This window comes from Macrotis lagotis, chromosome 8 (assembly GCF_037893015.1).
Source record: "Macrotis lagotis isolate mMagLag1 chromosome 8, bilby.v1.9.chrom.fasta, whole genome shotgun sequence".
NCBI classification, from domain to species: Eukaryota; Metazoa; Chordata; class Mammalia; order Peramelemorphia; family Peramelidae; genus Macrotis; species Macrotis lagotis.
The window spans coordinates 194,832,150-194,857,266 of NC_133665.1; the positions used below are offsets into that span (position 1 = coordinate 194,832,150).

Consider the following 25,117-nt stretch of genomic DNA (forward strand, 5'->3'; position numbering starts at 1 on the left):
TTAGAAAGGAGGGGTCTGAGACATGGCAGGTGCCGGATCTTTGGGCTGTACCATTTGTTCAGAAGGGTCCAGACTCCCTCAGACTTTCTGGGCAGCAGAGAACGCACTGGGATGATGGTGGGAGAGGAGGGGAGGATTGGGCCCTGGGTCTGGTGCCCACCCCACTTCCCTAGTCTTCCGGTCCCCAGAGCCAGTTGTCTGGCCAGTCGATTAAAGTTCCCATTCGGTGCCTGCTCCCCCCCCCCCCGCCCCGGCCGAGATCACCGGGCACCTAATCGAGGCATGCTGAGCTGCCTGGCTTCAGGACTGGCACATCTTCAGCTCTTAGGCTGTTTGCCCTTGAGACTTTTTCCTCTTGGTCAGTCACAATAGGTGTGGGGGGGTGCTATCCAATTCTCCCACTGAACTTCCCACATGTTATTGCTCAAATAGTTTTTGAGATTTCCTTTTCTTCCTCTGGCCATGTCATTTTAATGACTCACCCTTTGGTCCTCCCTCTAGTCCCCATTCAGGGTGCTTCCTGCATGTAGTGTTGTTGCAAATAGCAGGTTGCAGTTCAAATAGGCCAAGCTTTGTTTCAGCTACTCATTCATGTCATGGTCCCAATCTTGGAATTCCTGGGTTAGTGGGCACAGCTACTCCTGCTGCCAGAGTATCCTCCCTCCAAATTCTACCAATTTGCCAACCAACTCCTGGCTGGCCTATTTCTCAATTAAGCTTAAAGTTTGGAGGGGGGTGGAGGGGGGAAGGGGACAACAACAGGACTCTTGGACCACATCTGTGGTGGGGTGGCATGGAGGGAGCTTGCTGGTAAGAACTCTGTGTGAGTTCTCACTACCTCTTGAATATGACTCCCTTCTTGGAAAGAATTGTCAAAAAGATTTTTTCCTAATCAACTCCTTCTCTTCTGGTCCTAGGTGCATTGTTTTGGGTTATGCCCAACTTCTATTTCATCAAATTGGTCTTATGTACTTTGTTTTTTAAGATCCCCCAGTTCTTGTCTGCTTAATAACCCTCTTGGTCATAATGGTAAAAGGTGCCTACTCTGTCTTATTATTTAATCCTATGAAATTTGCTCTTCACGTAGTGTATTCTTCATGATCTTGGATTTCTGCCAGGCTGCTCTAAAATTCCTAGGAGTTCTTTCATTTCAAATGTGTTCTTCCCCCAAGTAAATTATGTTCTTGGGATTTTTGAAGACTGGGTTATGGGGTTCTGTTGTTTGTTTTTTTCTTATTTTGTATTTATTTCTGTAGGTGTCTCTTATCTCCCCCTTGAGGATGCAAATTAAATGTGAGTAGGGATTGGTTCCAACTTGTTGCCTGTGACCTTCGACCTGGTACAGTGCCCGGACCACTATAAAAACTTAGTCAAAACTTAGTCATCGGTGGTTTTGGTGATTGATGATTATTGTTTATCGTGTAATTCGGGGATTGGAAATGTGATTCCCCTTCATTCTCTTTTTCTTTTTCTTCTGTGGTGTTCCTTTTGCTGTAGAACTGCTATTCAGCCTTGGGAGGTCTCTGTTGCATTTTTTTTGAAAGGCAGTGGGGTTAAGTGACTTGCCCAAGGCCACATGGCTAGGTAATTATTAAGTGTCTGAGGTCAGATTTGAACTCAGGTCCTCCTGACTCCAGGACTGGTGCTCTATCTACTGCACCATCTAACCACCCCCGTTGGGTTTTAATGCTTCTTTTTGCTAGAAGTGGTACATACTGTTGTGAACCTCCTCATTACCCTGAAGCTTCTAGGAACCTGCCTACCCTCCATGTCAGGGGCTGGGTTACAGTAACAGAAATGACCCTGACTGGGCCTGCTCACAAGGACCTTACACTTAATTGGGGGTGTGCGACAGAGGAATTGACACATTTGATGTCACAGGGAAATCTTTTTCAGGTTTCTAAGGGAAATTTGGGCAGAAGCCCCCAAAACAGCAGGGTGGAGCTGCCAGAGAAGGAATTCTTGTCTTTAGCAGCTTTTGAGTAGGTGTCAGTGCCGGCCTCCCTCGCCAGTGCACAGGCCTAAGGGCCCCTGCCTCTATCCCTCGCCTTTGTCTTACAGCGCCCTGGCCTCCTTCCAACCTCACGATCGACCAGCAGGTGACAAGCATTGGGAAGCTCTTCCCACGGGCAGACACTATGTGCTAAGCTCTGGGGAGACCCAGTGCCTGCTCCCATGTTACTTCCCTTCTGACAAGAAGATAGCCCACCAAACACCCTGCCAGTTTGGAAGTGATTTAACTCAGGAAGCACTCTGCGTTGCCACTGATGAATTGTCCTGGCTCCTCCCGGGGAGGCCACCCTACCAGCTGTGGCCAGTCCACAACAGCTGGGAATGCTCCTCTCTGTCGCTGTCCTTCCCCAGTCCATCAAATACATGTGGGGCTGGAAATGAGGGCGTCCTGAGCTCTTACTACCTCTCTGAGCAAACTCTTTCAGAGCTGAGGCCTCCCCAGTGGGGTTTCCCAGCGGGACAGACGGAGGGACTGGAGTCTGCTCCAGAGAAGGCCTTCAGGTCAGGGGGAGATGGCACCCCTCATCAAATGGGGGCGTAAGTGCTGGCTAAGGGGATACGGTGTCTATGGCCTAGAGCGCCATACTTGGAGTCAGGGAGCCTCAGACATGGACAAGCTGGTTGACCCTTAGCATCCTCACCTGTAAAATGGGGATAATGAGAGTACTGACCTCCCAGCATGTGTGTGTGGGGGTGCTACATAGAAACCTTCAAATGTTGTATAAATAGAAGGGGAAATAAAAAAAAAAACCCTTAAAGTGCTGAGGAATGGGAGCCATGAGGATGTTAACTTTTGCTCATTTAAAAGAGCATCAGTAAAACTTGAGAGATCAGTGGAATGGAGGGTCTGGACCAGTCCCAGGAGGTTGACAGAACTTGAACTCAGCATCCCTCTCCTGGGATGCTGTGGGAGGGAGGGAGGAAGGAACAGCTGCCTTTGCCGCTGCCTGTCCCGGACCCACTGGCCTGGCTTCGGAAGCGAGGAGGCTGCTGACTGGCAGCCGCCCACCCTGGTTCGAGCCTAATGCTGTTTGTTTCTCTGCCTGTACAGAATGGACCCAACAACCTATGCTGAGTATTTGAAAGAATCTGGAAACCAGATTTTTAAAAGTGGGAACTTTTCCTTGGCCATCAGAAAATATGATGAGGCCATCCAGGTGCTGCTCCATTTGTATCATTGGTGAGTATCTGACTTTTCCATCGGGGAGTGGTTTTCTTGGGGCAGAGCAACGTTGACTTTTCCAAGTTCCCTCCTCCCGGCTGGCCTTGACTTGGTCTTGGCTCCAGCTGTTGAGGATGTTCAGAGGAAGAGTATTAAGGGGGGGTCCCAGGGAGCTCACTCTTGACTTCATCAGGTTTGGGATTGTGTTCAGGAAGAGTCAATGTTGGAACCCACTTCTCTTCCACATTGCAACCAGACACACGGGATGTCCACACCGAAGGGGGGGGAGCAGCCAGCCACATGGGATGTCCACACCAAAGAGGGGGAAGGCAGCCAGCCAGATGGGTTGTCCACATTGGGGCAGGTCTGATTGATGGGTTGAGGAAGTGGTCCCCCCGGGTAGGAGGCAGGAAGGGGGTGAGGAGGGGAGAGGTGATCTCATGGGAATCCTGAGGTGTCCATCCACAAGGCCCAGACAGCCCAAGCCAGAGACAGGGGAGAAAGTCCCGCCGCAAGCTCGCTGTTGGTTGGAGGAGACCGGGAAAGCCCCTTCTCTCAGGTGAGCTCCATGGAGGTGTCTTCCTTTTTCTTGACTCTCATCCTTTCATTTCTCATCTGGCTTTTGGCAGCCTGGTTCTTTGTGTCCTGGAGGGGACAGACTATATCTCGTTGCTGCCCAGCCTGGGTTCCCAGCTGGGACTAAGGGCAAGGCTCACTTGATTGGTGTCCTCTTCTCCAAGTCAAGAAGGGGCCTTCCAAGGAGGAGAGGGGGAAAAGGACTTTAAATTTTTGGATGAAAGTTGTCATTCATTTCAAATACATTTCATGATTTCAGTGAAAAGAATTCCCTGACATAAACAGAAGAACCAAAAAATAAAACAGAACAGGAATATACTTTCAAAATCACTAGCAGCTTTTGTTTTTAGATGATTTATAATTTCCAGGGTGCTCCTTCTCCCACCCCTTGGACCAAAGAACAAACAGAACATTCAATAAAAGTAGCCAGCAGTCCGCCTCCCCAGGTCTCCCAGGATGTCCAGTGTTCCATGTCCATCATCCCCAGGCTCTGCCATTGCAGCCTCACAGCTGCCCCTTGGGCACCTCCATTTTTATGTTGTTGTGGTCACTGTGCGTTTTGATTTCCTGGGTCTGTTGCCTTCACTTGCTGCCACACTTCTCATCCTGCTCATCAGTGAATACCATCTCCTGGGGCACCTGCTTTGTCACAATTCTTCTACAGCTAGCACCACCGATATTGTTTTGGCATATGGTTGACCTTTCTTTTTGTCATTGACCTCCATGGGGATCTGCCTAGGGTGGCCCCTTCAGTTGTGCCCTTGACCCAGCTCCAGAAGGTGATCCTCTTGGCAGCCCCAGCTTGGCTTCCCTGGGCTCATCTCTTGGGGATGATGCATTTCTCTTTTCAGTGTAATTTGGAGCCCCTTCATTTAATTGTGAAGGGCTCTCTGTCTCTCCTATGGTGACTATTATTGGCTAAGTAAATAACGTATGTGTCTCTTTTAAATGTAGAAAGAATTTCCTAAAAGTTTGTCGGGTAAAACTTTTTGTGACAGGTTGTTATTTTTGTGTGTTTCAATGGAAACCCATAGTTGGAGACAGAATGGGGTGTAGGAACAGAGTCTTGGGGGCCACCTCTCAGCCCTTTGGGACCTACCTCAGTTTTCCTACATGTAAAAGTGAGAAAGGTGGATCGGATCCCTCCAAGGTCCCTCCCAGTTCTAAATAGATGGTCCTGTGGACTCTTGAGAGTTGGAAGGAAGGGCCCCCCACTCAGGACATCCTCTGGCCTCGCCCCTCTGGTCCACATGGACACATAGGCACACCTAGGATGCTGCCTTCTTCATCCTTTTGCTCTTGGTGGAAGTGACCACTGCGGTTGGGTGTGTGGCCTGGTCCAGGCTGGGCACTCCGGGTCAGCACTGTGTTCTTCCCCTCAGGGTCCCCCCGAGAGACCTGGCCGTGCTTCTCTGCAACAAGTCCAATGCGTTTTACAACCTGGGGAAATGGAACGAGGCCTTTTATGCGGCCAAAGAGAGCCTGCAATGGGATCCCTCTTACGTCAAGGTAATGTGCCTTCGCCCCCCTTGTGCCAGTTGTGTCTCGGACTCTTGGCCAAACCTCTCATCTAACTCTCTTTGTGCTTTGAACAGGCTCCATAAGGCCATGAACCAATTGTCTGGAGGACAAGAGAAAAAAATTCTGGCTCAGTAAGGAAACCATGCACGTGTAGACGTAGGAGCAGAGCATGACCCCTGCCCCTCCCCGTAGTCACCCGGGGTCTTTCCCAGCTCGGCGGGATCTTCTTGGCTTCTTCTTTGCTCAGTGACCTGGGCCGACTCGCTTCTTGTCTCTGAGCCGCCACTTCTTTCCTCTTCTTTCTTCCCTCCTTCGTGAGGTGGGGAGGGCTTTCCCGCAAGCTACTTCCTTGTGAGTGCAGGCTTCTTCTGCCTCTGGCCTTCCTTCTCAGAGCCTTGACTGTGCTGCCTTTCTGCATCCAGTCAGTCCTTCCTTTAGGTGAACTCAGACAGGGAGTGAAGCCTGGACCCCATTAAGGGGTCATTCCAGTAGCTCTTGAGGTTCCAACAACTCCTTGGGAGCCGGGGTGGGGGGTGCTGCCTCCATACTCAGCGGTTACCCTCCCAGGGGTTATTGATCATACGCTGGTTCTAGTGTGCCCTTCCTTGAGCAATTTGGTGCCATGGGGGACCAGAAGGAGAAGAGGAAGAGCAGATTCTCTTACAAGACACAGTCTGAGGGCCGAGGCCAGCCATGGGGCAGGGGACATGGAAGTGCAGGGTTAGGATAGTCTCTGAAGCCCGGGGCATGGCTGGGAAGGCACAGGGTTGGCACTCTTCAGGACCTCGGATGATTTTCCTGAATCTTCATAGAGCTTATCCTTTAGTCTTCTTCTGGGAGGCAGGAATCTCTGAGGTCCAAGGGGCGTTTCTCTCTCCCCGAGGGGCTTCTGAGTCTTCTGTTTGCTCCCTTCTTGGCCTCTGCTCTGGCAGTGGGGGATGGGCCCCACCAGCCCCCAGGCTGCCACTGACCTCCCAGCAGGTTGGAGCAAGAGGGGGAAATAAGGTCTACTCCCACTTTCCGAGCCTTAGCAGAGCTGATGGTTCCCCATTTCTCTAGGCTCTCTGCGCACCCCGCCATTGCTGCAGAGATTTCCTTGTGTTGGCTTGGGCTCCCCGTGTCCCTCCAGGTTTCTTGGAGATCCTCCATGGTCTCACCTCAGCCTCTCCCTGGTCTTGCCAGTCGCTCTGGCCCATCACACCCCTTGCTGGCTCTCTTTTCCCAAACCTCTCTTCTGCCTCTGGCTAGCTGCCCATGGGGATTCTGGCTGCCCTTCAAGGCCTGCTCCAAAGGGGCCTCCTTGCTCTTTGCAGCCCTGGCTAGCATGGAGCTTCTGCTGCCTCTCCTGCATCCCCCCTTGGGACAGCCCTTTTGCTTGGGGCAAGGTCCCAGCTGCTCAGTTCTCCCCCGCTTCCCCCGCCCCAGTTAGTACTTGATGGCCACGGGCCTCCCTCTGCCCCCCCCCCGTGGTCCTTGTGAATGGGCGGCTGCCTGGTTATGGGGGCCCGGGGTCGTTTGGACGATCTGTTCATCATCTTCCTCCATGCACGCGGAGGCCACTCTGGGAGGAGACAGTGTCTCTGGACATGCCCTGGGCACCACCCACCACCTCCACCCTCTTCTTGGCTTGATGACCCCCTCCCCTGCGCCGGATTTTCTCTTGTCTGCCCATGTCCTGGCTGCCGTGAGCCCGTTGGCAGGACGGCCCGCCTCTTCTGTCTCTTCACTCTTCTAGCATGCTCAGTGTGGCTGCTTTGCAAAGCCTTCACCAAGCCTGGCCCAGGCCAGCCCGCTCCGGAATGGGATCCAGTCCTGCTGAGGCTCCCTCCTGGCTCGGGGCCCTCCTCCTGCTCCTCCCTGGGAAGGCCTGGGGTCCAGTGACTCTCCTCTGTCCCCTTTCTGCTCCAGGGCTACTATCGGGCAGGCTACTCCCTGCTGCAGCTCCTACAGCCCTATGAGGCTGCCCAGATGTTCCTGGAGGGCCTGCGCATCCTTCAGAGCTCCCCGGACCAGGTGCAGATCTCCGACCTCATCGTGGGCATCTTCACCACTATCAGCGGTAAGGAGCCGGGGGGCCAGCAGCACCTTGGACCTGATCCCCAAGCCTGCAGCGTGGTGGCACCAGCATTGTCCGAGTCAGCCTTGATCGGCCCCTTGTCGGCCCCAAGAAGGGCCCATGGTGGGAGGGAAGTGCTTGTAGCCTGCTCTAGAGAAGGCTCTCCATTCCTGGCCCAGTCAAATGGACAGTGGGCACTGCTGACTTGTGTGGCCCCGTTGGCAGTCATGGGCATCCCTTTTGGAGGCTGTGGAGAGCAGGCGGGTGGTCTGCTGAGCTCCTGTCCTTGGATGCCCCCCATTCTGTTCCCTTATTAAGGGGGAAAGGAATTAATTCTTTGATGATGTCAGAGACCAGTGGTTTGACCAAGGATCAGAGAGTGGGCCTGAGAAAGTCCTTGAGGGTCCCTGCCCCCGTGTTGGCTCCTGGCCGAGGGGAGGTGTTGGAGGCCCTGATCTGACCTTGGGGGACAGAGGGAGGCTGCCCAGCTTCCAGAAGTTCCCACAGGGCAGACTAGGAAGCCCCCCCAGAGGAGGAAAGCTGAGGAGGCTGCTCTGATATCCTGCCTCCACCTGCCCTCTGGGCAAGCAGAATGAGTCTCCACCTCCTGCCTGTGCCAGCCCCGCCCTCAAGTTCTCATCCATGACCCTTGTTCACTCATGGTCCCTAGGTCCTTCACAGGACGGGGACTCCCCTCTCCTCAGGTCCACTCCCAGCCTCCCTGGGGCTTAAACTGTCAGTTCCAGGACATGACATGGTGCTGCCCCTGTGGTGGCGCAGGAGAGAGAGAGGCCCCGCAGGTCAGTGACTCACACAGGCTGTTGGACCCTGCTTTCTAACCTCTCCAGGGGAACACGTCATCTTGCGTAGCTTCCTGCCCTTCTTCGAAAAGATCTTCAGTGTTGGCTTCGATGCGAGTGTTTGGCAGGCCGTCATTGAGAAGCTGGCCAAGAAGGGGCTGTGGCATGTGAGTGGTGGGCTGGGGGCCCAGGGGGTGAGGGGGGCAGCATGTCCAGGTTCTTGGGAGCTGAACCCTGCTCAGGGCCCAGGCCTGCTCTGGTTTTCTAAGTTAGACCGGGTTTAAGGGGGCCTTCAAGTGGGGTCCTGGCACCATTCAGCTCCTAAGAAATACATGGCCAGCTAGGTGGCACAGCGGATAGAGCACCAGCCCTGGAGTCAGGAGGACCTGAATTCAAATTTGACCTCAGACACTTCATAATTGCCTAGCTGTGTGACCCTAGGCAAGTCACTTAACCCCATTGCCTTACCAAAAAAAAAAAAAAGAAATTAACTTTGGACTTGGTGATCATTGGGTAGACCCCAGGGCTCAGCATGCTAGACCAGAGTCAGGGAGACCTGAGTGAAGGTTGGCCCACGGTGGCCAGGAGCTTAGGGGTCTGTGGTCTTCCCTGCCTGGAGCTTCCTCTTCCACTGGGGAGAGAGCCCCACAGTGGTGGGTTCGAGGTGGCTGCCAGGACCTGGATCTGGCCTGGAGAGAAACGGACTAGAAGTTCTGCCACATGGCATTGTTGGAGCTTGTGGGCCCAGCCTTGGGCATGCCTGGTCCCTGGTGCTTAGCAGACCTTGGAGGCTCAGAGTTCTAGAGGACGTCCTTAATAAGGACACCCTTCCCATCAAGCCTGGTGCCCATCCACGCAGGCACGGATCAGCCTGGCATTGTATTCAGCCAGTTGGGGGGAGTGCACTGGGTCCTAGAGGACTGGCAGGCCCAGGGTGGGGGTGGTTAGAAAGAGATAGGTTGGAGACCCTCCCAGCCTGAGAGCTGTCCTGGTGACTATCCCCACTGGCTGGTGACTCCCTTCAGCAGATGACACTCCTGGAGAGCCACCCTGCCCCTCTGGGACCCTGCTTGGCCTTTGGGAGGCCGGGGACCCTCTAGACAAGGCTGTCCACAGGGGTCCCCCACCCCTGAGGGGCTCATCTGCTCTTCTCCCTCCCTAGTCCTTCCTCTTGCTGTCTACTAAGAAAGATAAGCTGCCCTGTGACCTGAGAGTACCCGACCTGTCCCTGAAGGGTCTCTTTGAGGTATGGTGGCTGTGCCTGGGTTGGGGGGCTCTCATTCTGGCCCCTCACTGATGGGATGGCCTTATTTCCCCCATCCCCACTCCACCACTGTCTCCCCTTGCTCCCATGAGGCCTCCTCAGGGGCTCCTCATGACCCATCCCAGCCTCAGACTGGCTCTATTTGTGTGGGTAGCATGTGTGTGGGGGGGTCAGGTGGTCACCCTGCCTGGCATGAGAGGCAGTGAGGCCTTCATTTTTTTCCAAGAAATATGTGCTCTTTGGACACTATGAGAAAATGGAGCAGATGCCCAAGCTGGTGCAGTGGCTGATCTCGCTGGGGGCCAGTGTCCAGAGCATCGGACCCTACCCCCTGCATGCCATCATGAAGCTCTGCATCCAAGCAAGTGAGTGCTCCCCGTCCAGCTTAGCATCATGAGGGGTGGCCTCGCAGGCTCCTCCAGGGTGGGAGCCGATTCACAGTGCTGGCCACAAGATGTCTGCCCTGGGGGGACCATGGCTGCCGAGGTGGGCTCCATCTGGGGCTCCAACCCCTCCTGTGTGAAAAAAGAGCCTTTGAGAGGATGGACTGGGGGTGAGGGCCTGCCCGCTCCAGGGGGAGTAGCCCCTTTTGGACTTTCAGCATCCCTTTCTCGCTCCTGTTCCTGGGTGAGATCCAGGAGTCATTGAGTTACTTTTGAATTTTCTTCAGAGGAAAACCACCTGTTCAGGTGGCTGATGGATCAGAAGCCCGAGCTGAGGGCAGACATTAACCAGACAGACGCCGATGGCTGTACCGTCCTTCACATCGTTGCCTCCCACTGCGCCGGCTACCTCGGCAGACGTAAGAGTGCAAGCGGGCCCTGGGGGTGAGGTGGGGTGGGGAGCATACTCCCTGGGTTCTCTGCAGCCACAGGACAGGTGGTGTGCCTGGAGCTAGAGGGCCGAGTTTGGAAGTTTGGAAAGGGGAGGTTCCTTGAAAAGGTGAAGGCCTGCTGGCCCCCTTTGAGGCTGGGGCTGCTTGGGCAGTGTTGGAAGTGTCTCCAGCTCACCCGGTGAGGGTGGGGGTTCCTTTGTCAGCTAAGCCTTTGCTGGGCCCCAGGCCAGCCCTGGGCTCCTGAGAAAGCCCACCAACCTGAAGGCCGGGGGTGGGCGATGGCCCCCTCCTCAGGCACAGTGGCTGGCGGCAAGGGCAGAAGCAGAGCCTGAGTGGGGCAGGGCTGGGGTCTAGGGATGTGTATCCTGGATGATGGAAGCAGAGTCCAGCAAGGGCTGCAGCTTGGGGGGCAAGGGGGAGTACAGGGGAGGCAGAGGCCCCAGTTCCTGGGCCCCCTGGGTTGGTCAGGGGCAGAGGGAGAGGAACGTTTGTCCATAGCTGGGATCACTGTTGCTAGGCACCAGCATTGCCGGTTCCCGGGCCCCACGGCAGGGCAGAGTGGTTTGGGGACGGGGCCCTGGCGGTGAGCCGCTCTCCCGCTCTGTAGGCCAGACTGAAGACGTGCAGATGCTGCTCTACTTGGGGATAGACCCCACCATCGTGGACAAGCAGGCGCGCTGTGCCATCGACATCCTCAAACGCAACAAGAACTTCAAAGCTGTTGACAAAATCAACTCCTTCTTGGATAGCCGCAAGCGAGGCTGTGCCAAGGGTGCCTCAGGTATGTGTGTTCCTGGAGGCTTGTGCCTGCTGACATCTCCAATGCCTGCCCTCCTTCATGGGTCTGCCAGGACCTTGGTCTCCCACAGAGACCAGACTTTGTGACCTGTAGGTCAAGAGCTGCCAGGCTGAGGTTTGAACTCGGCTCTCAGGCTTCTGAGGGTTCATTCTGGAATTCTGTGGATTTCTTTCAAAGCCCCCTCCCCTCCAGACCTTCCATTTCCTGGGATAGTATCACCTCCAATTCGGCTTCAAGGGAAGATTTCAGGGCCTCCAGCCTCCCTTTCTAAGCTTAGTCCTTCAGCCACCTTTTTCCATTCAGTCCCACAAGGGGTGCTGCATGGGACCCCCAGTGGCTTACTCACAGTTATAGCATCCTCTGGGGCACTCCTCGAGGTTTGTTTGTTGACTGCTTGGAGTGCCCTTCTTCCTGAGCCTCTCCCAGAGGGCTCCCCCTGAGGGTAGGGCTTGCTGCCTCTCAGCACCCTTGATCCTTCCTCTATCCACATCCAATCACCCTTGTATCCAGGAGGCTCACCCTTCTTGGTCTCTCAGTGGTCCATCCTTCCTCCCTTGGCTGTGCCTACACTGTGCCCCCCCATATCAGGGGATGCCCAGTTTTACCCTTGTACCCAGGGCAGGGGCACAATTAGTATCTGTGGTCCAGATGCCAGGATGATCCTGAAGGCCTCAGGCTACAGACTAGCCGGGGCTCAGGGTGCAATCAGGAGCTTCATGTTTCCGTTTTGGCCAACTTCAGGCTGTTGGACACAGTAGTCACAGATTTGCTGCCATCTGTTTCCACCCTCCCTTCTGACCTGTCTTTTTCCCATATTTGGGATCTGGTCCCAGTGGTGACCCCAGCTGTCAGGGCTGTGGTTTGTGTGGGCAGTTTTCTTTGCTCTGTAGCACCTCCCAGAAGGCTCTTCTTAGTCTTGACATTTGGCATTCCTGATGGGCAGACCACCTGGTCAGCCATTCTCCAATTGTCCCAATGGACCAGCTATGACCAACAAACCTGCCTTTCTTCTTTAGATAGGACCTGGGTCTAACAAGAGGCACTATCTTGTGACACCCTTTCTTCCCAGGTGCTCCTTCTTGGACCTACCTGGCTTTGAACTCTGATGGTGGATTCAGTGGGGTCAGAAAGAGTGGTTCTTTCCATCTCTCTGCATCCAGATGGTTCTTAGGGTGGTTCCCGATAGCGGCTTGTCTTCCTTTGCATTCAGCTGTGTCTGTCCTTAGCCTGGCACCTGGCAGCAAGTGTCTGGCTCTCTTAGATATTTGGGTCTCCTTGTCAGTTTTGATCAGAATTGTTTGTGGCATCTTCCCCGTCCACTCCCATTTCTCCTTTCTAAAATCCTGACTATTCCTTTTGGTTGTATCCACATTCTTAAGTTTTACAAAATCAGAACCTTTGTGTGTTCTCAGATCCATCTGTTTTCATTGGTTCAACATTCCAAGTATGTTTAGTAAATGTCTGCTGTGTGTGTTAAGGACTGGGCCAGAAACCCCAAAAGGAAATAATGCCTGGCCTCTGGAAGCTTACTGGGGGGGGCACTTGGGAAGGAGGGGACACAATAGACATAAAAAACAAGTGCAAAACAAGGACAAAGCAGGTGCAAAATACTTTGGGGGGATGTGGATCCCCATGCTGCATGAGAGGCATGTTGGAATGCTGTGAGGCAGGGGTCGGGGGACCCCAAGTTAATGGTATGACATGGATGAAGACTCGGCAAAGGAGATAGAGAAAATGATTGGAGAGGTTGAAGGAGAATCAGGAGAGAGCCTCGAGAGGAGAGAGTATGGGGACTGACAATCAGGTAACCTGAGGCACAAAGTTTTGATCATGTTAGTTTTTGAGTAAAGTGTACGTTTACCAATCCATAGGATCTTCACTTCTTCCAGCAAAGTGACCCCCAGGGAGGGAGACAGCTCTGTTACAGTTTTGGGAAGTAGAGTTCAAAGAGCAGGACTTCATAGGCAAGGAACAAATTATGATTGTGTAGAGGGCTCCTTTGGACCACAAAGCAAGCGTTGTTAGAGGATGGCTTGGGTTGCAGAGCTCCTGGACCAGCCTCTTGGTGTCCACCTGCATCCTCCAAGGACAGTCAACTTCTGAGGGACAAGAGAAGAACAGTGATGCACAAGAGAACTGGATTCCTAAACTTCACCTATTATAGACCAACTGAAGGACAAAGAACCATGACTTGGGCATTAAGGACCAGAGTGATGAATTGTAGATAGAACTGACTAAAAATGAGAGGCATCAATTTGATGATTTCAGCATCCAGGAGAGACTGATCAATAGTGTCAAAGGCCACAGAAAGGTCAAGAGAGAATGAGGATTGGGAACAGACTTTGGGGATTATCAGTTAAAAGATAGAGCTGATGAGCTTGGAAGCCAGAATGCAGAGAGGTGAGAGAGAGAGAGGACAGGCAGCCAAGGCCCTTGCTGGCAATGGTCTTTTCTGGGCACTGACTCACAAAAGGGAGGAGAGCTCTAGGAAGGATGGAAGGTCAAGTGAGGGTTTGTTGAGGATGGGGGAGATGGCATGTAGGCAGGATGGAAGGAGCCAGGAGAGAAGAGACAGATCTGCTGGAGAAGTGAGGAGGAAAGGGACTCACTCGTTATTCTTGGCATAAGGGAGTCAGGAGGTAGAAGGCATCTAGTGATGAGAGGTGAGGAGGAGGTGAGAAGGGGGAGCTGAATGGCCTTTATTTTTTCCCATAAAATACGAGGCAGGGTCTCAACTGAGTGAGAGGGAGGGAGAGGGAGCTATGGGAGGTATGAAGAGGGGGTGAAGAGAAGGTTTGAAGAGTGGGAGAGGAGGCCAATGACAGAGGCAGAGGAGGATTGCCTAGCAAGTCCTGGGGAGGCTGGGTCACAGTTTGTTATGGACCTCATCAGAACGGTGGTGTGTGTTTCTCCACCAGGCAAGGTCAGAATAAAATAAGAGGCTGGGGACTCAAGAGAATGCTAGTGTTGAATTGGCTCACCAAGGGGACAGAGAGTGGTCAGAACAGGGGAGATTTCCTGGCAGAGAATCGAATTGTCAAGGGACTAGGGGGTCATGGTGTGAATAGAGTTGGGGCACATAAGGGAAGGCAGAGGACAAGGCAGAAAGCCAATAGATTATTGTCAAGTCAGGGGATTTCAGAACTCTTGACCATGGAGATGATCCCTCTGTGGGTGATGGCAGAGGAGAGTGACCATCTCTGAGTGTGGCTCAGATGGGAGGAGGGCTGACTCTGGGAGGTGAGAGGAGTGAGGGTATTTGAGGGAGAGTCAATATGTGTGTTGAAGCCCCTTCTTGGAATGGGCAGGGAGTGCCTCTAGGTCTGAACTGAGAGGGAGGAGGAGGAGGAGATGGAGAGAAGGGGAGAGGAGCAGGCTAGGAAGAACTTGGAAGTGACAGAGAGGGGCTCTGATGCCAGCCGATATGGGAGTGGGAACCCATTGGAACCTTGGCCTGGCCCCACCCAGGTGGGTGAGGACTGCCCTTCCTCAGGGACAGCACTAGGTGGCAGTGCATGCCCATATGGGCTGAGTTCTTTTCTTCAGCGCAGGCCCCAGGTGGAGCTCATGCTCCTTGTTGAGCACTTAACCACTGCTGTGGCTTGACTGTCCTGTTGCTGGATGGCCTGCCTGGTGGGGGGGCACCGTGGCTAACAAGTTTGAGGTCCCTCTGTTTCTCCTGGGGGGTGCTGAAATCAACAAGGTTGGGACCCAGCTGACTTTCCTAGGGGGCGCAAGGGTGAGGGGCAAGGGAGTGGCAGTAGTCAGTTTGAGGCTCCTCTGTCTGTCCTGGGGAACATGTGATGGTGGTGGGCCTCGGGGGCCAGGCATTCATCCTCTCTCCCTCCTCGCCTTTGGTAGGGGCGGGAAACCCGCGATGTCACCGGTGTATTACAGGGCAGAATATGAGTGACGCCTCTCTGCGTGAGAGCCACGCCTTCCTGGACATCCTCGAACCCTTCATTCAGTACCTGTGTACAGAGAACCGGTCCCAGCAGAAGGGGCTGCTCAAGCATGAAGTGGTCCAGAGGTTCCTGCGCCTTCTGTCCACCATTCAGGGTAAGAGCCAGCTGTGGGCCACTTGGAACTTCAGACTGTCATCACCTAAATATGTCACTTGGGGTAGTGTGAGAGGAGCCTCTCTTTCCCCATCCCCGCCTTCTGTGCCCCCCCCCAGGTTTCATGTGTGGAAGAAGGAGGAAATCGTTCCAGAGGGTCTCTTTGGAGGCAGAAACAGACCCCCAAGCATGATCGTGCTGTGGGAAGAGGGCCTTACTGAAGCCCTGGTGGGAGGGAGCTGCAAGTGGGCATGAGGTTGGGGCTGGGGTAGGGGAGTGGGCTAAGCCGACCTCTGCAATAAGCCTGGAAGGAAGACAGGCACCCCCAGATTTGGGGCCAGACCTCCTTCATTGCTGATGTGGCCTAGTCTTCCATTCCGCGCCATCTCAGGGGAGATTCTGTTTTCGATAGTGGGTCACTGTATCTGGAAAGACCTGTGAAAGGAGCATTGTATGATCATCCCACGAGTCCAAATTTATCCCCCACCCCTTTCCCCAAGATTCTGGATTGGGGGATCTGGGCTCCTCTGTTTCCCCCACTCCGAGGTGGTCCCCCAGGCCCTCCCTCCACTCACTTATGCCCCTTCTCTGTATCCACAGTCCTTCCCCCCCATGTTGTTTGTGAGTTTAATCACGCATGTGCCAGCGCCTTCATCCGGCTGCTTCTAGAGAAGCAGAAGTGGCACGAGGTCCTGCTGCTGCTGACCGGCAAGGCCAATGACGAGTCCTCTGTGGCTGATGGCCTTATCAAGAACTGTAACTTCTCTGACCTGGATATACGCACTGTGATCCAACACCTCAGCCACTGGGACCGACGCCGCATCTACCTCCTGGGCTGTCTGATCGACTGTGGTGGTGAGTAGGGGCAGGCGTAAGTTGGCCTGCCAGGAGGGGGGCGGCGCCCCTGGCTGGAGAACTGGGGCCCCCTCCTTTCCCACATGCAGAGAGGAGGAAGATGGAGGGCCTTGGGGTACAGGGCCTGTAGGCTGCCTTAGCCTTGTGCACATCACTTACCTGGTCCTTGAGCCATCTCCCTGAACTGGGGGGGTCTGGGGCTCCTGCAGTGGCTCCTCTCTGCTTCCCCCAGGGAGGGGCCAGTGATTCAGCCCTTTTTGTTCTCTAGCCCCCACAGAGGGACTGAATAGGAACCAAGACCGAGAACGACCACTCACAATGTGCTTGAAGAGTGGGGACTATCAGCTGGCCTTCTTGCTTCTGAGCAAGGGCGCAGACCCCCGGGGCATGACCCTAACGGAAGGGGACATGCCTCTGCATGTGGCCCTGTTCATCTACTTGGATAAGCGAGGTACTGTGGTTCCTCCTGAAGGGCAGGGCATTGCTGCCCACAACTGGCCTTTTCCCACTTCTTTATTCACTAACTGATTGTCCAGCTTTGGCTGGGGGGTGGGGTGGGGGTGTTAGAACACAGGATGCCTTCAGAATGAAGGACAAGCTTTCCACTTTGCTCTGGAAAGCCATTCTGAGATGAGTGACCCTCCCCTTCTCTGTTCTGGCCCCTGACCCCCAGCCTCGGCCCCCTAGTGAGCAGGGCTCAGTAGGGTGGGCTGGCAGAAAGGGTCAAGAGAGGCCTCCCCCATCCCCATCATGTGCCCCCCTGGCTGGCACCATCCCAGACCAATGGTGGCTCCTGTTCATTCTTGTTTCACAGCGGACATTGGCCTCACCTTCCTGAGTCACCTGTTGGACCTGTATAGCTCTAGTCCCTCAGACTTCCACTTCCTGAGCCCCAATGCCCAGGATGCCAATGGGAACACGGTGATGCATATCATCTTCCAGAAGGGGATGCTGAAGCGTGTCAAGAGGGTAATGGACTTGCTGGCCAGGTTCGACATCAACTTCAACCTAAAAAACAAAGAAGGCAAGGATGTGCGCCATCGGATCAAGAAGAATGACATGCTTCTCGTGACCTGGAACAAGGCTGTGATGGAGAATCGCAGGAAGGGCCGGCTGGACCTCATCTCTTCCCACCCTCCGCGACTGCTCAAGGAGTTAACTGCCAGCCCCACACAGCAGCAAAAGAGTGCCACCTTGTCTCCGGGAGGTTTGGGTTCCCAGCTCTCGTTAGGAGACACCACCTTGGGCGCTCTGGAAGGTGAAGGTCAGGCTCTCAACGGCTGGGAGAGGGGTCGGGCTTTACCGGCCTCCAGGCTGGAGGCTGAGGGCAACAAGCCCTTCACCCTGCGGGACAGCCTTGTGCAGGCCATCATTGCCCTGATTCAGCAGATGGAGTTGGGCTCCCTGGGTACCGAGGACGCACCCGCATCCCCCAAACCTCCCCGCTCTGGGGAGGAGGGGTGTCCTGAAGACTGCACAGTGCCTGAGGATGGCAAGAGTGAGACCCCTGGCGAGAAGCCTTCTCCCGTACCCAAGGTGGAAGTTGAGGAGGTTCGGGCCCCACCACGGGCAGAGCCCCCACCTCCCCTGGTGAATGGGGAAGAGGAGGGGGGAGAGGGTGCGGAGGAGGAGCCCCCTGTGCAAGAGCTGGAGGCTTACCTGCAGGACTTTGACAACATGACCTGGGAGATTGAGTGCACGTCGGAGATGCTGAAGAAGCTGGCGAGCAAGGCGGTCACGCAGGTGCTCAAGAAGAAGATCGTGCTGGCCATACAGCACCTGGGCAATGGCGAATGGACGCAGGGCCTGCAGAAGCGGCTGCGCCACCTGCGTGGAGACATCCAGCTGTATGAGGCCAAACTGGACAAGGGTGCCCGCATGCTCTGGGAGCTCGCCATTGACTTCTCGCCACGCTGTAGCGAGAACCCAGAGAAGATCATTGCCACCGCACGGGCTTCACACCCCCTGGAGAAGTCGGGTGGGGTCTACACTGAGATCATCCGCATCTGGGACATTGTCCTGGACCACTGCAAGCTCAACGATGCCATCAAGGCCATCTGCGCGGCCTACAACCGTGGCCTGTCCTGCATCCTGCGCAAGAAGCTGAAGGGCATCCACACAGGCCAGCTCTCCTCTGGTCTCAAGATTCAGAAGCGCATTCCACGCTGTTATGTAGAGGACAAGGATGCCGCTAATGGCCGGGGTCGCGAGCGCATGGTACCTGAGTATTTCCCACCTGCCAGTGCAGTGGCCACCGAGTATAACATCATGAAGTTCCACAGCTTCAGCACCAGCATGGCGCTCAATATCATCAGCGACTCGACAGCACCGGCTGAGTACCCCTTCCGGGTGGGCGAATTGGAGTATGCAGTCATTGACCTCAACCCCCGGCCCTTGGAGCCCATCATCCTCATCGGCCGCAGCGGCACTGGCAAAACCACATGCTGCCTCTACCGCCTCTGGAAGAGGTTCCATTCCTACTGGGACAAGGCAGCCCGTGCGGGCAGCCCATTGTTGGCCAAGCACATCTGGCACCACAGAGCGGGCCGGCCAGCTGGTGCTGAGGAGGAGGAGGTTGTTGCTGAGGACGCTGATGCCGATGAAGATGAGGACGAGGAGGAAGGGCCGCCCCCAGAATCTGAGACTGCCGACAGCATTGACGAGGACCCCGAGGACGAGTCGTCCTCCAGTGGCCCTGATCCAGACCCCCCTGGTGCAGTGGAGTCCACAGATGAGGCAGAGCCCAGCCAACTTGTCCGACTGGAACACCTGCGGCAGGTCTTCGTCACCAAGAACCACGTGCTCTGCCAGGAGGTGCAGAGGAACTTTGTGGAGCTAACCAAGTCCAGCAAGGCCACAAGCCACTTCCGGCCCCTGGAGCCCAGTGTGCACCGGCTTCAGGATGTCAAGGACGAGAGCTTCCCGCTCTTTGTGACTTCACGGCAGCTACTGCTACTGCTGGATGCCTCCCTGCCTAACCCCTTCTTCCTGCGCAATGAGGATGGCAGCCTCAAGCGCAACATTTTGGGCTGGTCCATGCATGAGGAATCTGCCATCCCCAACTGGCAGGAAGATGATGAGGCTGGTGATGGTGACGGTGACTACGGTGAGGAGGACAAGACGTCAGAGGCCCATGGTGGTGAGAAGGACCCCCGCGTGTTTGTGACCTATGAGGTATTTGCCAACGAGATGTGGTCCAAGATGGTGAAGGGGAAGACATCCTACAACCCAGCGCTGGTGTGGAAGGAGATCAAGTCCTTTCTCAAGGGGTCCTTTGAGGCACTGAGCTGCCCCCAGGGCAAGCTCACCGAAGAGGCCTACCAGAAGCTGGGCCGCAAGCGTTCACCCAACTTCAAGGAGGATCGTGGCGAGATCTATGCGCTCTTCTGTCTCTACCAGCGCATCCGCTCCCAGAAAGGCTATTTCGACGAGGAAGATGTCCTCTACAACCTGTCACAGCGACTCTCCAAGCTCCACGCCTTGCCCTGGTCCATCCATGAGCTCTATGGTGACGAGATCCAGGACTTTACACAGGCTGAGCTAACCTTGCTCATGCGCTGCATCAATGACCCCAATGCCATGTTCCTCACCGGAGACACAGCCCAGAGCATCATGAAGGGTGTGGCCTTCCGCTTTAGCGACCTCCGCTCACTCTTCCACTATGCCAGCAAGAACTGCGTGGACAAGAAGCGCTGCCCTGTGCGCAAGCCCAAGCGTATCTACCAGCTCTACCAGAACTACCGCTCCCACTCGGGTAAGGGGGTCCATGGGGCCCACACTGCCACATGCTGACTCAAGGATACATGTACGTGACTACATGTGAATGGATGTATGTACACATGGCATGCACACAGGCATGATCATGCACGTGTGGACACACGGAACACAAGCATACTGCCCCATGACTGCTCACACACACACCCATGCTTACACCGACACATGATCACATGGACACATGTGTGTCCCGGACCCAAGACACACACACACACACACACACACACACACACACACACACACACACTGGTGCACGTGCATGGTCACACACATCACACACACAACCAATCACAGGCACAGGGCACTACCCAGATGTGACTAAATGCAGGACACAAACATGACATATGTCACATCACATATTCACACATGTTCAAGGACACATGACACAGCACACACATGGATGTGCATGATCATGAGCATACCAGCAAGGTACGGAACGCTATGTGACCACATGTGTGAATAGGTTCATGGTCATGGGTCATGGAGGATATAGGCAGACACATGGTCATGCATGTGAACAACCCACTGGCAGGTTGCACATGGTATGTCTGTATACACATTAGCATCCATATGTGAGCACATGCTGCTGTGTGGTTACATGCTCTCACCCATGGTTCCATGCCCCCAGACACAGCCTCATGCACATTGAACATGCATCTGACACCTGTCCTGCCATGCAGGTTCGCTCACACATGTACACACATGCACACATCAAGCTGTTCAAGGACACCAGTACTCTTGCAGGTAAAAACTTCTCCATGATGGGGTGTGGAGGGGTCACCATCTGGGGCCATGGCCTGGGAAGGCCTGTGCTGAGGGGGGAGCCCCATGGGGAATGGGCCCATGGTGGGGGGATGGACTCCACTACCAGGGCACCAGACCCACCCCCACCTGACCCTCCCTCCCTCCTTCCCTCCCTAGGTATCCTCAACCTGGCCTCAGGCGTGGTGGACCTGCTGCAGTTTTACTTCCCTGAGTCCTTCGACCGGCTCCCCAGGGATGCCGGCCTCTTTGATGGCCCCAAGCCCACTGTGCTGGAGTCCTGCAGTGTCAGCGACCTGGCCATCTTACTGCGAGGCAACAAAAGGAAAACCCAGCCCATCGAGTTTGGAGCCCACCAGGTACTACTTGGCGGCTCTTGCAGGTAGAAGTCCTGGTAGATGCCTGCAGAGGTAGGGCCTCCTCTCTGTCTGGAAGGGCCTCCTCCCCAGATGTATGCTCCAGGGGCTTGGCTTCCTGTTCCCCACTGCTTCCTGGCCTCAGGGCAGCCTCTTCAGCCTAGGAGCTTCTGCCTTGGGGAACTCCCTCTCCCTTGACCTCAGGGCTCCTTCTGGCCCCCCCGCTTCCCTTATTTTCACCTTCATGGATGTGTAGAAATGGGACAGGTGCGTATGTAGCGTGCACACCTCCAGTGAGCCGAGTAGACATGGATGTTCCCAGACAGATGCAGCTCGCTTTATCAGAGCCCACCCATAGACGAGGCACAGCATCCCCAAGGCTCCTATGATCCCCCCAATGACCAAGACATTCAGCTTGTCCCTTCAAAGTTGCTTTAAAGCACCCCCCACACAGGGCCTGCATAGCTGTTGGTTCTTCCCTCCCCCCACCCCATCTCTTCTCTATCTCCTCCTCAGCCTCCCTCCCTCTCTTCTTTGTATATCCCTTCCTGGAGGACCCTGGCCTCTTGAGGGTAGGGATCCCTGAGGGAGGGGCCTCCTTCAGTTCTACCTCCTGGGCGCTTTGGTGTCTCTGTTTCTCTCAGTCTGTTGGTCTTGACCCTCCCTGCCCTGTGGGTTGTTCTGGTCATCCCTGCAGGTGATCCTCGTGGCCAATGATGTGGCCAAAGAGAAAATCCCAGAGGAGCTGGGCCTGGCTCTGGTGCTGACCATTTACGAAGCCAAGGGTCTGGAGTTTGATGACGTTCTCTTGTACAACTTCTTCACGGATTCAGAGGTACGAGGTTGTGGGAATGAGAACACAGGGTTCATTGAGTGAACTTGTTTTTGCCTCGTGAGGACCCAGGTGGGGAGGAGGACTCATTCCTTGTCTTGAGTGTCCATTCTGATGGACACCCTTGGCCACAGGTTCTGTCCATAAGGACTTTGTGGGGGGGGATTTGTGGATGTAGCTGCTAGGCCACCAGCCTGTCCCCATTGGTGGGAAGGGTTCACTTTTGGCCGTCTTGTACACAGACCTGACCACCACAGGTCCGGGTCAACTTTATCACGTGGGTCATTTTTGTCGACGAATTTGGATTACAGGGCCCTCAGGTATGTGCCTGGCATAGTCCTAGTACTAACTTTTCTTTCTGGAGCTAGTTGGCCTGAGGCTGGTCAGGGGAGGAGGTTCCCTCCAGGTCTCTGTGCTCTGGCCCTCCCCACCAGTTTCTTCTGAAGTTTCCTCATGCACACAAAGCCATGATACAGAGCTGGAGCCATGGCACCCTGACTTCAGACCCAGTGAGTGAGGTTCCAGTGAACTCCATCCCCTTGTGGCCTGGCTCAGCAGCATTCCCCAGCTCAAGGAGGGGGAGCTGGGGGACCCTCCTGGCCTGGGATGTGATCTGGAAGCATGACTGGTACCTCTCTCCTTCTGTTGCCCCCTCCTCCCAACAGTAGTGAGAGGGTGTCCAGAACTTGGCTGAGGGTCTTGAGCTTGGTGGCTGGTTAGTATAGAGACTGGGGGCTTCCTGGAAAGCCCTAGCTATGTGTGAGGGTGTGTGTCCCTGGTGAACCTGTGGTGAGAGAAGGGCCCTTCCCCCAAGGAGGGTGTGGCAGGGGCATGAGGGCCTTGCCTGCCCAGTCTGCTCTTCCTGACCCTAGCCCCACCTAATGGAGTAGGAACTCCTTGAGGGTAGGGGTCACTGATGGCCAGTTGTAGAGCCTGGAAAGACTGGCAGGGCGGGGAGGGAAGGGGATGCCTGTCCCCATCATAGGAAAAGAAAAAGAAATAAATTGGGGGGCGGGGGGAGGCTGACCTCTCTTGGCCTCTTCTGTTCCAGCTCCCAGGGCATCTTGGTGGAGGTGGGGCAGCTGGTCTTGGCATCACCTCCTTCTGTCAAGCTGTCTGCCAGAGGCAGCAGGACCTGAATCTAAGTGCCAACCTCTCTGTCTCTGTCGGGTGGTCTGGCCCCAGTCCATCACTGGCCTCCATTTCAGGTGGTCTGGCCTGCTGCTGGCCTCTTTTTCAGGTGGTCTGGCCCAGCCAGTCTACCACCAGTCTGTCTTTTGGATGGTCTGACCAGCCTGCCAACGGCCTCTGTATCTCTCTATTGGGTTCTCTGCTTCTGCCCAGGGGAAGGTTGACCTCTCCCTGGGGCCTTCTCTGAGGATGTGATAGAAAAAATGATACTTAGTGTAAACCAGGTTTCTGACAAAAAATGAGCATGACTCTGCCACCCAGAGCCTTCCTGGTCCTCATAGAGCTTTGTAGCCACAGAAAGGAGAAAGGAGGCAATCCCAGGAAGGGGCTGGAAAGGTGGAGCCAGGACCTTCCCTTAACCCAAAGCTGCTTTCTTTCCCTTCGGAAGACAGGAGGGTGAGCTAAATTGGGAGTCCCAGCTACCCTAGCACTTCTGCAGCCTGGCACAGACTTGCTGGCACCTGTTGTAACTCCTCAGGAGTTCAACTTGAGGCCCAGGTAGCACATTCTATCGATGTAGAGGGGGCTTCATCCTTGAGTCCTTCTGAGTTAGTGTTGGCTGAGATCTCGACAGGCTGGTGACAGTGCACATGGAGACAGAGCACTTCTATCCTTGTCGAGGCTGTTGACACAGGTCATGGTCATTGTGGTTCAGGGTCCAGTCTAGGTCCAGGCCTATGATCTCATGACTTTGAGCTCTTGGGGTAGAAAGTCCCTTCTCAATGTACAGTAGCTGTTTGTGATTTAAGGCTTAGCAAGGTGCCGGAGTGAGAGTGATTACCTTTCCAGGGGTAACTCCCTGTCAGCCAGCCCCGTGTCCACCTTGCTGGGGTATGAGGCTCCCCACCCTTTTCAGTGTGACTTAGTGGTTGAGGAGGCATGGGGAGGGTGGACTGGGTTTTGGGACAGAGGCATCATCACTCTGGGGGCTAAGAGGAGTGGACAGGTCACTGTTGTTCTTCAAACTCTGAGGGAAGCAGCGAGGGACATCAGGACAGCAGAGTGGACCCTGTGCCTTGAGCTCTGAGGGAGGCACTGTTGATGCCTGGGAAAGCCCCCATGCCTGACCCGACCCTCACTTGGATTCTCTCTCCTGGCACTGTACAGGCCTACAAAGAGTGGAAGATCATCTCCTCATTCACACCATCGTCCGAGGGCCGCAATGAAGAAAACAGGCCTCTGGTGGAAGTGTCCCTGGAGCGGATGCACACATCCCCGAGCCGTCCCCAACTGCTCAATGTGGAGGCCTACAAGGTCTGTGGTCCTGCTATCCCCCCCACAGCCATCGTGGGGCTATCTGGATTGCTGGCTCCCTAGGACTGTCCTTAGGAGCCAGGTTCGGGGCCTTCTTGACTCCTCTGGCATCCCCCTAGCCTCTGACAGGACAATGGCTTCTCCTAGCTAGGCCCTTCTTGGCCCTTCCTGTCCCCAGCCCTTTAGCTCTTGGTGGGAGGACTGAAAAGAGGGTGAATCCTGGGGCTGGTGCCAGAGGGCTGGGGACAGATGGTGGGGTGCTCAAGGTGTCATGAATGGAAATGCCGGTGAAATGGTTGCCTGCCCTTGGTTTGCACTCAGCAGATAGAGGGGGTCATGAGGAAGGTCGAGTTATATCGACATGCATCAATTAGGTACCAAATGTGTGCTCCAAGAAGGGTCAGCCGGGGCAACCAGGCCTCCACAGTGAACCTCACTGCCGCCTGTGACCCCTCTTCTTGCAGCTTCTCAATGGGGAACTGAAGCAGCTGTACACAGCCATCACGCGTGCCCGTGTCAACCTCTGGATCTTTGATGAGAACAGGGATAAGCGGGCACCCGCCTTCCGATACTTCATCAGGAGAGATCTCGTGCAAGTGGTCAAGACTGATGAGAACAAAGGTGAGGCCAGGGTCCTTCCACTTTGGGTCTGAGACCAGCCACCAGCAGCCACTTAAGATGGTACAATGAAGAGAACTGAACAAATGAGGGGCCCAGTGGGGTCGATCCATTTGACCATTGCCTTGGGGTGCCTTCCCCTGCCATAGTCACTTGACCTCAGGGTGCTGATCTTGGGGAAGGCCAAGGTCATGGGGGAAGTCAAGATGGAGGCTCTATGACTGCCCATGGGGCTCAGCTTGGAGTGGTATTACCACCCTGCTGTGACCCCTAGCAACTTGTGAGGTTCTGGCCCCCAGGGCTACAGGGCCCACAGAAGGCCCAGAGGGGGATCAGGTCTTCTGCCCTACTTACTCTGTCTGAATTGGGGCCTGTCCCTGCCTCTTTGCTG

The 25,117-nt window shown here is 55.0% G+C and overlaps 1 protein-coding gene across 7 annotated transcripts in view; it reads left to right on the top strand.

Moving 5' to 3' along the window:
* TRANK1 (tetratricopeptide repeat and ankyrin repeat containing 1) overlaps positions 1–25,117 on the top strand; it is a 58,749-nt gene that overhangs the window by 17,303 nt on the left and 16,329 nt on the right. The window contains exons 2-19 of one of the 7 annotated variants that reach the window (XM_074199309.1): positions 2,062–2,550; positions 3,065–3,193; positions 3,645–3,734; positions 5,134–5,260; positions 7,181–7,331; positions 8,177–8,295; positions 9,291–9,374; positions 9,619–9,757; positions 10,063–10,194; positions 10,835–11,008; positions 14,924–15,085; positions 15,685–15,939; positions 16,208–16,390; positions 16,754–19,693; positions 20,635–20,834; positions 21,529–21,666; positions 23,962–24,108; positions 24,573–24,729. In XM_074199309.1, coding sequence (XP_074055410.1) covers positions 2,062–2,550; positions 3,065–3,193; positions 3,645–3,734; positions 5,134–5,260; positions 7,181–7,331; positions 8,177–8,295; positions 9,291–9,374; positions 9,619–9,757; positions 10,063–10,194; positions 10,835–11,008; positions 14,924–15,085; positions 15,685–15,939; positions 16,208–16,390; positions 16,754–19,693; positions 20,635–20,834; positions 21,529–21,666; positions 23,962–24,108; positions 24,573–24,729 — 5,816 coding nt within the window. Of the gene's footprint in view, positions 1–2,061; positions 3,194–3,644; positions 3,735–5,133; positions 5,261–5,347; positions 5,404–7,180; positions 7,332–8,176; positions 8,296–9,290; positions 9,375–9,618; positions 9,758–10,062; positions 10,195–10,834; positions 11,009–14,887; positions 15,086–15,684; positions 15,940–16,207; positions 16,391–16,753; positions 19,694–20,634; positions 20,835–21,528; positions 21,667–23,961; positions 24,109–24,572; positions 24,730–25,117 lie in introns of those variants that run through there. The other 6 variants (XM_074199307.1, XM_074199308.1, XM_074199312.1 and 3 more) reach the window with 6 other exon arrangements.